The following is a 14,479-nucleotide window of genomic DNA, read 5'->3' as shown; positions in this document are numbered from 1 at the left end:
CTGGTTGGTAGCTGGCTGCATGGAAGACTTTCAAAACTTTCACTATGCAAAAGCAAACATCGCTTTTTCAATTGCCAGAAAAACTTCCCATATGCAAAAGAAAAACAAATTTATTAAACTCAGGGACCCCTCTGTCTCTCCTGCTGTTCACAATTTATCAGAGGAGATTTTAATATGCAGAAATCACCCATTGTTGACATCTTCCTTGACTATATTTTGTATGTAACCCATATTTTGCATGGTGGTTCCTTAGACCAATGAACAGATTTTGTATGTATTTTTGGATTCAATTAGATTCTATTTCGAATCAAGAAGGTAGACTGAACCTTTAAAAACTGGACAGCTTTTAACCACAGATTTCAAAACTGCACTGGATTTTTGGATTCTTAGCATTCCTGAGTAATGGTGGGTATGAGACTGTTAGTAAAATAGAGCAGAACAGCAATGAAACCTCAGCATAAAACATTGGCGAAGCAGATAAAAATAGAATATACTTCATGAAGAACACTTTAGATTCAAATGTTGATTGAGGCTGCAATCCTCTACCCACTCAGTTGGAAGTAGGCCCCTTTGAACTCACTGGAACTTACTTCTGTGTAGGCATCTATAGGCTTGCATTTTAAGCATCCTCACTTCTCCTTGCTTTCAGGACATAGATATGTATTATCATGAAACAGATACACCTGCAATGGCCAGGACTTCAAACCTTAATGAGGAACTCGGCCAGGTAAGAACGATAGAATGTGGTATGATGGCAGAGAACAATGTGAAAAACCAACTATTAGACTTGTGCAGTACTTTTCATTCCATGTTTGCAATCTATGAACAAGGCTTGAGAATTCACAATGATAAACTGCTAGATCCCTTCCTCAGAGAATGTAGGCAAGCCTTCTAAAAAGCATTGTGAATTACAGTGAACACTCTCTTGCTGGGGACTGTGTTTGTGTCATATCCATTGTAGCACCTAGTAAACCCTTAGTGGCACAAATGACCCTTTCTGTACCCTTTTGAACAACTCTATAACTTATTATTTCCTGCAGTGGTGATTCTTTTAAGCAGGTGACAGAAGTAATACATTTGCATTATTATTCCTTTTTTATACTGCCATTTTTCCAAATGATGTAGAATATAAACCCTTATTTTAGGGTTACCAGACGTCCCCGTTTCCCGGGGACAGTCCCCAGAAGTCCCTGGACAAATTCCATCCCCATAATGTCCCTGGATTTCATCTAATGTCCCCAGGAAATGCAGCAGCGGCAGTCTCAGCAGCCCAGAGCAGTTGGCTCTGGCTGGCTTCAGGAGCTGCTCGGAGATCCCCATATGATGGTGGTGCAGGGGCTCGAAGATGCAGTTTCTGGGCTGCCTCCACCTTCCTTGACCCCAGCAACTAAGCTGTGAAGGGAGGCTTCATGCTGCCTATCAGAGCAACCTCCCAACTCCTACTTGTGTGCAAGCAGGAGCAGCACGGGGATCTCTCAGCTGTGAAGGGAGACTTCACGCTGTATCAGAGCTTGCCTGCAAGCAGGAGGGGGCAGGGATCTTTCAGATAGGCAACGGGAAGCCTCCCTTCCCAGCTGAGGGATCCCCACCCCCTCCTGCCTACACGCAAGTAGGAGTTGCGATGGGGCTGCTCCGAAAGGCAGTGAGAAACCTCCCTTCCCTCTGCCACCGTCATCGCTGCAGCATCAACGTCCTGAACGTGTAGTATGTATGTATGTATGTATGTATTTAAAGTGTCCCCGGATTCATTGAAAAAAATCTGGTAACCTTACTTTATTTCTGTTTGACCATGTGAAGAAAGGTGGAGCATGTCTTTTCTGATGGCCCACCTTCGTGTATAATTTGCACTTCCCTTTTCATTGTACAGATATTATAATTTCAATGCCTACCATTTGACTTCTAGGTAAAATACCTGTTTTCTGATAAAACGGGCACCTTAACATGCAATATTATGAACTTTAAGAAATGCAGCATTGCGGGAGTAACATATGGGTATGTACCATTTTATATAGATACATTGCAATAGCTTAATGAATCAGTTTTGTTGAAGCGGCAAATTCTTAGTTCTGTATGGAAAACGGTTATACTTAATAGGCAGAGAGAAGAGAACAAGAGTGAGCCACTAAAAAGGGAAAAAAAGTAGGGGACGCGGGTGGCACTGTAGTCTAAACCACCAAGCCACTTGGGCTTGCAGATCGTAAGGTCAGCAGTTCGAATCCTCACGATGAGGTGAGCTCCCATTGCTCTGTCCCAGCTCCTGCCAACCTAGCAGTTCGAAAGCATACCAGTGCAAGTAGAGAAATAGGTACCGCTGCAGCAGGAAGGTAAACGATGTTTCCATGCGCTCTGGTTTCCGTCACAGTGTCCTGTTGCTCCAGAAGTGTTTTGGACTTAACCATCCAGGGGTCCTTTACCTTTACCTTTTGGTTCCTTGGATGGATGTGTTTTAGCTTGAGATTTTCAGACCTAGGTCCACTTGCCCTGATCTAGGTATGCACTATGATCCATCTTTTTCTTATGATCAGATCAGACTTTCCCACCAATTTTGCATATTCCTTTCTTTCTTTTTAGTCACTTTCCGGAATTAGCAAGAGAATGTTCATCAGAAGACTTCAGGTAAAGCAGATATTGACTGACATTATTTTGAGGGGCATGTGTCTCTTTTAGCTTTGTGGAATGGTTCAAGTGGGCAAACATTGAGCACGTTTTGCAGAGATTTGCCACTGGGTGGCTAATGGAGGTTAATTAAGTAATTAAGTAATTGCAGATTTATAAACTGCTTCACAACCAAAGGTTACTGAAGCACTGTGCAATAAAATAAAAAAGTAAAAGGTGAGAAACTCCATAAACTTTTGTTTACTATAAAAAGCAATATAACCATTTCTACAATTGGAAGATTAATATTCCATAAAATGATTCAGGGAAAGCTTCAATAGCCGCCTAAATGTCAAAACACTGGATGCTAATTTAATTTCATCTGGTGATTTAATTCCAGAATGCTGGAGCTGCAACACTAAAAGCCTGGTCTCCAGGGCATGAGATCCCCCATCTGGGAAACAGAGTTTCTGGACAGGGATATATAACAGGCAGGCTATCCCCTCAAGCAACCTGGCTCCAGACTATTTAGTGCTTTAAATGCCAAAAGCCAAACCTTGAAGTGTTTCTGATAGCATATTGGCAACCAGTGCAGTTCCCTTGGATGTTATGTGATGTAAACAACCTAGCTGCAGGTTCTGGGTTAAGTCCAAGGGAAGCCACACACAACCCCAGTGTGATTCAGTAATCCAGGTTGAAAGGCAAAGGTGAGAATGCTTTTGGAGGGGAGGCAGTAATAAGAAGGGCAACTGGGGAAATGGGTGAACTGCATTCTATTTGCAGAGGAGATAGAGCTGAAAGTGGATCTCGAGGTGGGTTAGTGTTGCTTTCCGGGAGGGAGAGGGTGAAGGGTGAGGCGGTGGGGAAGTTAGACCCAGGCAGAAGCACCAGTGGAACCAATCCAGCATTGCCCCTTTCCTTCCTGGTAAGGAACAGCAAACCACCTTCCAGGAAGCTAAGTGCTGGCTCTGTCCCACCCAGTGAGACGCTTCTGGATTAAGGAAATACAATGCTGCAGAGAATGTATAGCCTGCATGTTTGGGGAGAAAATGTCCTCTTGCCTCCTAAGGAGTTGCTGTCCTGGTGGAAGGCAGATAAGAATAGTTCCATTGATGCCCGAGTTTGGTAACTGATGATGTTGTGAGTCCTGTGTGTTATTAATGGAAGCATATGTTTCAAGGAGGTAATATTTCATTCCTTTTATTCGACTTCTAGTCAACTTCCTCCTTCCACCAGCGAATCTTGCGAATTTGATGACCCGAGGCTGCTGCAAAATATTGAGAGCGATCACGTAAGCCCAGTTCTATAGTGTTGTTCCACTGATAGTTCTGTCGTGTGTCTTAGCTGCAGGTGTGAGAAACCAAAATTGGCAGAGTCATCCATCCCTGATTCAAAGGGCTCTCAAGAATTGGTTGTGACTCAGAAAGGGGCGTCCGCAGGAGGCACCTGCTGTTGCAACTTTTACACACCTGCTGAAAACTCTTCCATTCCATCAGGCTTATGCAAGCAATTAAGAATACATCTTTGCAAAATAGTTTGATTTCCAATTGTAAAATGTCATATGTTTTTATTCTATGGTTTTCTGTATAATTGTTGTAAACCACTTTGATATTTTTTTATGAATAGCAATATATAAATATTTTTATAAACAAAGAGGAAAACACACTCACACATGCTTTCATTTTCAAAAAAACAAAAAACCCTGCATTATAGTTTGGGGTTAAGGCTCACGTTTAGACTTCCTTTCTGAGCCCTAAGAATATATTTATTCTTGATACTGATACTGACCAGCAAATAAATATTGCAGTGTTTCAATATTATCTTTGCAATTCAGTTTGTTTTTGTTTTTAAAAAATGTCTGATAGATGCACACAAAAGTCCCCCTTTCCCAGCTTGAATTGGCAAGTGGGAAATATTGTTATCCACTCACCACCCATACACAGCAGGGCATTTGCTGCAGTAATCGGTTTGACATTTTGGTTTGGCAGCAGGCAGAGGGATAAATCCAGCACCGCCGCTGACACTACATGTCAAAGGAGAGACAAGGGCTCTGTGGAAGGTCTAACGTGATAAGAAGGCCCTCATTGTTGCTTTAGAACTGGGTGGGTGGAACCTATTGTAAGCTGTGAACATGGAAGGACAAAAGCAGACTGAATAATTGATTTCAATACAAGGAAATCATAGGATGCCCCTCTTAAGGCCGGCTGCACCGGGGAAGTTAAGATAGTTTGCTGTCTGCCGATAAAGCTTGAGTTGCAGGCATGTAGGTGATGTATTTGCTGTGTGAGCAATAAAGGCCTGCAATAACTCACCCAGAAACAAGAGGGGACTATTGGTCTGATCTGGGAAGGCTGTTCTTTCTACCTTAGTGCAGCCTTCCCCAGCTGGTGCTCTCCAGACTACCTGGCTGGGGCTGATGGGAGTTGGTTCAAAGCACCTGGAGGGCTTCAGGTTGGGAAAGCCTGCCTTTTGTGGTTGAGCCCCAATAATCTGACTAGTATTTGATGGGGCTAACATAAGAAGAACCCTCTTGGATCAGACCAAAGGCCTAGCCTTTGTTTTAATTGTCTTGTATTTGATGAGGTTAACGCAAGGAGAGCTCTGCTGGATCAGACTGATGGTCTATCTAATAATCTAACTCAGTGTTTTTCAGACTTGGGTCTCCAGCTGTTGTTGGACTACAACTCCCATCATCCTTGACCACTGGCCCTCCTAGCTAGGGTTGATGGGACTTGTAGTCCAACAACAGCCGGGGACCCAAGTTTACACTGATCTAACTAGTGCAATTATTCTGTATTTGACAGACTAATGCAAGGATCAGACCAAGGGCCCAGTGTCCTGTTTCCCACAGTGGACAACCAGAGGCCTCTGGAAAGGCCCTCTTCTGCTTTTGTGGCCAAGCAATTGGTATCCTGGGGGACTGGGCCTCTGATCCTGTAGGTGGTGAAACAGTTATCGCAGCTATTAACCATCGAAGGAGATAATGGGCAAGAAACCACAAAGTAACCGATGAGAGCTCCATTGACACCCAAGTGCTTGTCTTCCTCTTCTAATAAATACAGCAAGAGACTTAGAAACTCCCTCAGGATTCCTTGTGGCATGACTCTTGTGTGGACCTTCCCTTTCAGCCCACAGCTACTCACATCCGGGAATTCCTCACTCTCCTGGCTGTGTGTCACACCGTTGTCCCAGAAAGAGACGGAAACACAATCATCTACCAGGCCTCTTCTCCAGGTTGGTCACTGGCTTCTTTTCTTAAGGGGATGGAGAGCAAGGAGAACAGCAGAGGAAGGGAATGAGGTGGTTTCCTCAATTTTTTTTAAAATAGATTTTATTAAAGTTTTAAAGGTTACAAAGGAAAAAATAGAAAAAGTTAAACAAACATAACACAAAAAACAAAGAAAAAAAGAAAAAAAAAGAAAACACACAAATCCAACCTTTACGTAACTTTCTTTCCTTTGCTTATTTCCTTGACCTCCTCACACATCCCTTTTTTGTATTCTAGTTCAATTAGATATTTCAGCAAATCCTTTCCATCCTTGTTATTATCCTAAAAAAAATATTATCTTGATATACTATATTTTTACATTCTCCTCTTTCACTAATTACCAATCCATTTTTACTTAATCCTTTATAACATTTCTGCTGAAACCACATAGCTTCATTCCAACATCCTTCTAACATTCCTTAATTTTACAGTGTTTCTGTAGATAAACTTTAAATTTCTTCCAATCTTCTTCCACCAACTCTTCTCCTTGGTCTCGGATTCTGCCAGTCATTTCCGCCAGTTCCATATAGTCCATCACCTTCATCTGCCATTCTTCCCGGGTGGGTAAATCTTGTGTCTTCCAGTACTTTGCAATAAGTATTCTTGCTGCTGTTGTGGCATACATAAAGAAAGTTCTATCCTTCTTTGACACCGATTGGCCGACCATGCCCAGGAGAAAGGCCTCTGGTTTCTTCTGAAAGGTATATTTAAATACCTTTTTCATTTCATTATAAATCATCTCCCAGAAAGTCTTAATCCTTGGGCACGTCCACCAAAGGTGAGAGAATGTACCTTCAATCTCTTTACACTTCCAACATTTATTATCGGGCAAATGGTAAATTTTTGCAAGCTTCACTGGCGTCATGTACCACCTGTAGATCATTTTCATTATATTCTCTCTTAAGGCATTACATGCCGTAAACTTCATACCTGTGGTCCATAACTGTTCCCAGTCAGCCATCATAATGTTAGGTCCAACATCTTGTGCCCATTTAATCATAGCAGATTTCACCGTTTCATCCTGAGTATTCCATTTCAACAGCAAGTTATACATTCTTGACAAATTCTTAGTTTTGGGATCTAACAGTTCTATTTCCAATTTTGATTTTTCCACCTGAAAGCCAATTTTCTTGTCCAAATTATAAGCCTCCATTATTTGGTATTAATGAAGCCAATCTCGCACTTTGTTTTTTAGTTTTTCAAAGCTCTGCAGTTTTAATCTGTCTCCTTCTTGTTCCAAAATTTCCCAATATTTCGGCCAATTGGCCTCCATATTGAGCTTTTTCTGAGCCTTTGCTTCCATTGGTGACAACCACCTTGGAGTTTTGTTTTCAAGCAAATCCTTATATCTTATCCAGACATTAAACAGTGCTTTCCTGACAATATGGCTTTTAAACGCTTTATGTGCTTTGACCTTATCGTACCACAAGTATGCATGCTATCCAAAGACATTATTAAAACCTTCTAAGTCAAAAATGTCTGTGTTTTCAAGAAGCAGCCATTCTTTCAGCCAGCAAAATGCAGCTGATTCATAATAAAGCTTAAGGTCTGGCAGGGCAAATCCACCTCTTTCTTTAGCATCCGTTAGTATCTTAAATTTTATTCGAGGCTTCTTGCCCTGCCAGACAAATCTAGAAATATCTCTCTGCCACTTCTTGAAACAATCCATTTTGTCCAAAATTTGCAGTGTTTGAAACAAAAACAACATCCTTGGCAATACATTCATCTTTATCGCAGCAATTCGGCCTAGCAATGATAACTTCAAATTTGACCATATTTCTAAATCCTTTTTCACTTCCGTCCAACATTTTTCATAATTATCTTTAAATAAGTTCACATTCTTAGCAGTCATGTTAACCCCTAGGTATTTCACTTTCTTTACCAATGTTAATCCTGTCTCCTTCTGAAACCTCTCTCTCTCAGTCACTGTTAAGTTTTTCTCTAAAACCTTAGTTTTCAGCTTATTCAGCTTAAATCCTGCCACCTGACCAAATTCTTGAATCAATTCCAATACTCTTTTAGTACTAGATTCTGGCTCCTGTAATGTCAATACCAAATCATCAGCAAATGCTTTCAATTTGTACAGTGGTGCCCCGCAAGATGAATGCCTCGCAAGACGAAAAACTCGCTAGACGAAAGGGTTTTCCGTTTTTCTAGGTGCTTCGCAAGACGAATTTCCCTATGGGCTTGCTTCACAAGAGGAAAACGTCTTGCGGGTTTGCTTCCTTTTTCGTAAAACCGTTAATACCCGGGGAATCCGCGCTCCGCAAGACGAAAAAATCGCAAGACGAAGCAACTCGCGGAACGAATTAATTTCATCTTGCGAGGCACCACTGTACTGTTTAGTTCCGACTTGTATACCTTTAACCAATTGGTCCTTTCTAATCATATTTAGCAAAACCTCAAGGACCGATATAAAAAGCAATGGAGAGATTGGGCACCCTTGTCGTGTTCCTTTCTCAGTCTTAAACTCTTCTGTAACTACACTCTTCACAATTAATTTAGCTTTTTGTTCTGAATAAATTGCACCTATACCATTTTCAAAACCTTGGCCTACCCCCATTCCCTGTAAATTTTTCTTCATAAAACTCCAAGAAATATTGTCAAAGGCTTTCTCCGCGTCCACAAATATCAAAACTGCTTTGGTGTTAATCTTCACTTGTAGTTTTTCTAAAATGTTAATTATATTCCTCCTATTGTCAGACAAGTGTCTTCCTGGGAGAAAGCCCGCTTGGTCTTTATGAATTTCTTCTACTAGAACCTTTAAAAAAAAAAGAAAAGAGGTGGTTTCCTCAATGAGGGCCCAAGATGGCAAGCCCATGTTTGTCAGAGGCTGTATACATCTTGAGGGGTTTTTTTATATTGTCTAGGATAGAGGTAAGGAACCTTAGGCCTGAGGCCTAAATACGGCCCTTGGAACTCTCCCCAGGCCATGCTTTGTCCTTGAACTTTCATAACGCCTCTTATTTATTTATTTATTTATTACATTTATATCCCACTTTTCCCCCCAAGGAGCTCACACTTCCCTGTGAGGTAGGTTAGGCTGAGAGTGAGTGGCTGGTTCAGGGTTACCCAGTGGGCTTCATGACTGAGTGGGAATTTGAACCCTGGCACCTCAGGACGCGGGTGGCGCTGTGGGTTAAACCACAGAGCCTAGGACTTGCCGATCAGAAGGTCGGCGGTTCAAATCCCCGCGATGGGGTGAGCTCCCATTTCTCGGTCCCTGCTTCTGCCCACCTAGCAGTTCGAAAGCATGTCAAAGTGCAAGTAGATAGGTACCGCTCCGGCGGGAAGGTAAACAGCGTTTCCGTGCGCTGCTCTGGTTCGCCAGAAGCGGCTTAGTCATGCTGGCCACATGACCTGGAAGCTGTACGCCAGCTTCCTTGGCCAATAAAGCGAGATGAGCGCCGCACCCCCAGAGTCGGTCACGACTGGACCTTATGGTCAGGGGTCCCTTTACCGTTACCTTTTACCTCAGGTCCCAGTCCTACATCCGTAACCACAACACCTGTCAGCTAGCCATGGCACGGCTTAGTGTTATGTCCGAATGCAACCTCTTTCCCTCTCTATTTTTATTATTACTATTACTATTTTGGTAAGCCACTTCAGGGTTGTTTTTTTCTGAGCGGGGGGTTACATACAAAAAATGGGGTATGGTTTTTTTAAAAAATAGACAAATGCTGAGAATGGGCAAGTGAGACGTAAGTCTTCCAGTAGGACCCTGTAGTATATAATTTCATAAATGCTCTTCAGCACTATTATCCTCTGTGATATTCCATTTACTTTTATGTTAATAAAGCCATTTGGTACATTTGTAATGAATTTCCCATAAAGGCAGGTTGTTTCTATTGACAGATGAAGGAGCCTTAGTCAAAGGAGCAAAAAAGCTTGGCTACGTCTTCACCGGACGGACTCCGGATTCTGTTATCATCGATGCGGTAAGAGCATGTATAAAAGGATAGCGCTAAGCAACCCTGAGAACTCTATGGTGGCCCATAAATAACATAAATAAATTAAATAGTGCCGGTCAGGGGATCTGTAGGAAGGCCATTGGTTAGCTGGCCAAAGCACCTGCTTATTAAACTGTGTTTGATTCCCAGTGGTGCCTTGGGAGCCAGACCTTTGGGGAAAGGGCTGTAGCTCAGTAGGAAGAGCACATGCTTTCCATGCAAACAGCGCTACTTTCAGTCCCTAGGTAGGGTTAGGAAAAGGCTCCTATCTGTAATCTTGGTCTGCAGTCTGTAATCTTGCCAGGCAGTGTAGGCCAGTATTCTTCAGTCTTGGGTCCCCAGATGTCAAGGGACTGGCTGGATACTGGGGAGTGGGCAATGGGAGAAAGGGGGTTGGAAGAAGGGATTGGTGATCTGGGGAAACCTGTGACAGCCAGGAGATGAGACTCAGAGGCAGGAGAAGTTGTAGGAGTGGCGAGTGAACAACAGGTGCAGGAGGAAGGAGAGACAGGTCAGGCTGGTGCAGAATTAAGGGCTTCCATTCCTCCTCCTCCTCCTCTACCTCCACTGTCTCCCAGGACCAGAAGAGGATGGAAGTGGGAGGAGCAGAAGCAGGTGACAAGCAGGCACAGTCTTTGCCGGCTTACACACAGCTTGGGTGGGGGAGATACATAAACTGAGGTCTGGAAAAGGGTCTCTCTGTTGCTGCAACTGCCTCATTGGGTGCACAACTAGGGGCAGCTGAGAGACACGGCTTTCCCTAACTTGTCAGTCTTGTTTTGACAATGAAGAGTGGATTCCTGGACATTCCTGGGCTGACACCAGATGTAGGTGGACTACAACACCCATCATGCACAGCTATCTTAGCCCAGTGGTCAAGGCTGATGGGACCCACATCTGGGAAACCCAAGGTTGAAGAACGCTGGCATAGAGAGTATGAATTAGGGTGGATCAGTAGGCTTGCTTGGTGTAAGCCAGAGTACCCATGTTCATGGTAGGTGCTTTTTTGAGCACTGCGTACAAAAGCATGACTTGTGACTTAGAATGCCATAACATAAATTGTGCATCGGAGGTTAAAGTCACTGGAGGTGTCTTATCAAGCAGGACAGCCCATCACTGTGGAATGAGAGCCCTCTGCACACTTTACCAAAAAATCTTATGAAGGTGTGTTCTCCACAGCTGCTCCACAGATGCACTTGGAGAACGCATGCTGAATGAAATAATATTCTGCGCACCATGCTCTTGGAGGCACACATAAGTACACCATTTTGCCCAGCAGAGGGAGCTATCATCACATGTTTTAACGCGGGCATTCGAAAGAAGCAAGGCTTCTTTGCATGTTTGCGTTGCTTAACGTGGTTCAATTTTTGTTTCATGTGTTTGCAGCTAGGAAAAGAAGAGACATATGAGATCCTCAATGTCTTGGAATTTTCAAGGTAATTAGATTTTACAACTATTTCAGTAGCTAAGAAAATGTGATAAATGGAGTGGAGAAAACTCAATTTTTTAAGGAAAAACCCTTAGAACAACCTTCCCCAACATCATTCCCTCCAGCAGTTTGGAACAGTTTACAGTCTAATACATTGTGTGAGGTGTGTGTGTGTGTGAGAGAGAGAGAGAGAGAGAGAGAGAGAGAGAGAGAGAGATTACTGCTGCTGCTTCAAATGGCAGTTTAGCAGCTGTGAGAAGGCTGGCCAAGTTCCTGGGACAGAATACACCAGGGAATTACACTACATCATGATGCCGTAATGCTGCTATGTGATCCCTAACTGGCTGGATAACATGTTCAACAATCCTCTCTTAATGGATTGTGCCAAAGTAGCTCCTGAGAAGTATAGGAAGCAAAGCAAAACCATGCAAAATTAAAAAGAATTTGTGCAATCTATTGGGAAATGTTTTAGGACCCCATTGAAATATTTAGTTCATTAAAAAACACACAACTTGGTCCTAAAAATGAGTACATGTAATTATAAATGTATGATTTTGTTTTGTGCAATTGGTTGAATTATACTTCTCTATACTTGGCTTGATAATAATCAATTTATTGCAATTTCACTGCATACATGGGTGTCCCCAGTGTCAGTTCCTATGCACTTTTGTTTTTTTTTTTAAATAGATAATCAATAGATAATTTAAATTATTGGTTTCACTGTAGTACCTTCCTGGTACACCATTTGTCTCCCAGTGAAAATAATTGAATTCAATCCTAGGAAACTTGATCATAAAGTAGGTGGAATTTCCCCCTTTTCCAACTCTCCTGTATGTTTACTGTTTTTGTCCTAAGGGGAAAAAATAAGAACTTTTTTTTAAAAAAAGAAGTTTGATGGAGCTTTCAGTCGTTTCCCCCCCCCCACACACACACAAAACAAGCTGTCCCCTGTAAGAAGACATCAATGGCAAAATGTATTTTTGGTAGAGTCATCTGCTTTTAATCTAATTCAGAAAGAGAGAAGAAAGAAGTTCATTAATTTCAAAATAATGACATGCCGTTCATTTATATAGAAAATGAGATTAGGAAGGGCTGTTTCAGTCTCCATGATTGCTGATCTGTATTTCTCAAAGGATCTGGCCCACATTTGACTTCTCCAAACCATTAGACTAATGACAGATCCGCAGTATGTATTCAACACATATTTAAAGCACATGACTTCTCCCAAAGAATCTTGGTAACTGTAGTTTTCACCCTCATATACCTGAAATTCCCAGTACCCTTAGCAAATGACATTTCCCATGAGTCTTTGGATAAATTCATGCACTTTTAAATGTGTAATGGGTGGGCTTTAAATGTATGGTAGAATAATAGAATGGGTTACTTCCGGGTTTCGCCGCTCACGCATGTGCAGAAGCACCAAATTGCACCGTGCGCCTGCACAGACGCAGCACTTTGAGTTGCGGGCTTTTCATGTTACGGATGGGCCTCTGGAACAGATCCCATCCATAACACGAGGAACCACTGTATTCATAAATACATTTTCATATTAATTATAAAGTAATTTGGTTGTTCATAAAGCATGTCCTATAGGAAATGGTTTATTAGGCTTGACTATGATACATTTCTGGACCTGAGCCTCTAAATTTCCCCCATTACTCATATTTGTACAGTGGTACCTCAGGTTACATACGCTTCAGGTTACATACGCTTCAGGTTACAGACTCCGCTAACCCAGAAATAGTGCTTCAGGTTAAGAACTTTGCTTCAGGATGAGAACAGAAATTGTGCTCCAGCGGCGCGGCGGCAGCAGGAGGCCCCATTAGCTAAAGTGGTGCTTCAGGTTAAGAACAGTTTCAGGTTAAGAACGGACCTCCGGAACGAATTAAGTACTTAACCCGAGGTACCACTGTATATCTTTAGACAACCCTAAACCATTTGCTCTTCCTCTTTGGGTCAAAAAGATCGGTATTGTAGGTGTTTCCTCAAACCACTGGGCTCTTACACTCAACCCTCACTTGAAACCACCTCTCACTTCCCTACTTACAAGTTTGGCTAGCCAAAATTCTTTTCATTCATAAAGGGCCAGGTGTCTCTTACATTTCAGAGCTTCCTGGAGATTGTGACATGCCCAAGATTTCTCATATTGTTTCCTTCAGCCAGTTCTTCATGTGGTTGCACTTCCCCCTGAAGAATCAGGTGTTCAGCTTGGGGGTATTCACTGGCTATCCTTGTCCCTGGATGCGCAAGTGGCCTCTGTGACATGGAGTGCCTTCAACCAGCTGTGGCTGGTGGCCCAGCAGCAGCTGTAGCTGGATGGGGATAACCTGACTTCAAAATAGGCAGCTGTCTCGAACCTGCAACCTTGGCATTATCAGCACCACACTGAGCTGCCCATGGGGCTGTGCCTGAAGACCATTTGGCAAGCACTTTGCTAGACGTTGATAACATATGAACTGCAATGAATGCTTCTTCTTTTTCTTCCCAGTGACAGAAAACGAATGTCTGTAATTGTTAGGACTCCGGAAGGGCGTCTGCGTTTGTACTGCAAAGGAGCCGTAAGTGTCAAAGGAAATTGTCACTATGCTTTCCGTTGTAGCTCTGACACTTTATGTTTCATAAATAATGCTAATAATAAGCAACATTGCCATTGTCATCAGAGGTTGTATGCCCTTCAAGACTTAAATTCCCCCTTTGTTACATTATCCATCAGTAAATTGATCTGTTTCCTGGATCAGGATTGTGTGGACAGGATCAAGCAAAGTTTGGCTGTTTAATGCAGCCTTCCCAACCTTGGTGCTGTCTAGATGTTTTGGAATACAACTCCCATCAGCCCCAGCTAGCAAATGGTATTCTGGCAGGGCCTTAGGGGAGTTGTAGTCCAAAACATAAGGGACGCGGGTGGCGCTGTGGGTAAAACCGATCGTATGGTCGGCGGTTCGAATCCCTGCGGCGGGGTGAGCTCCCGTCGTTCGGTCCCAGCTCCTGCCCACATAGCAGTTCGAAAGCATCCCTAAGTGCAAGCAGATAAATAGGTACCGCTTTATAGCGGGAAGGTAAATGGCGTTTCCGTGTGCTGCGCTGGCACTGGCTCGCCAGCTGCAGCTTCGTCACACTGGCCATGTGACCCGGAAGTGTCTTCGGACGGCGCTGGCTCACGGCCTCTAGAGCGAGATGAGCACGCGACCCTAGAGTCGGACATGACTGGCCCGTACGGGCAGGGGTACCTTTACCTTT

The 14,479-nt window shown here is 43.0% G+C and overlaps 1 protein-coding gene across 10 annotated transcripts in view; it reads left to right on the top strand.

The window, feature by feature from the left end:
* The window catches only part of ATP8A2 (ATPase phospholipid transporting 8A2), a 338,417-nt gene that overhangs the window by 90,335 nt on the left and 233,603 nt on the right, over positions 1-14,479 (top strand). For all 10 annotated transcript variants that reach the window (XM_079973395.1, XM_079973390.1, XM_079973394.1 and 7 more), the window contains 8 exons: positions 650-727; positions 1,904-1,992; positions 2,572-2,616; positions 3,811-3,886; positions 5,724-5,829; positions 9,719-9,801; positions 11,200-11,249; positions 13,731-13,800. In XM_079973395.1, the coding sequence (XP_079829521.1) occupies positions 650-727; positions 1,904-1,992; positions 2,572-2,616; positions 3,811-3,886; positions 5,724-5,829; positions 9,719-9,801; positions 11,200-11,249; positions 13,731-13,800 (597 nt within the window). The remainder of the gene's footprint in view (positions 1-649; positions 728-1,903; positions 1,993-2,571; positions 2,617-3,810; positions 3,887-5,723; positions 5,830-9,718; positions 9,802-11,199; positions 11,250-13,730; positions 13,801-14,479) is intronic.

The sequence above is a fragment of the Podarcis cretensis genome, assembly GCF_951804945.1.
Source record: "Podarcis cretensis genome assembly, chromosome: 4".
NCBI lineage: Eukaryota > Metazoa > Chordata > Lepidosauria > Squamata > Lacertidae > Podarcis > Podarcis cretensis.
This window is presented reverse-complemented; position numbering and strand designations above follow the sequence as displayed.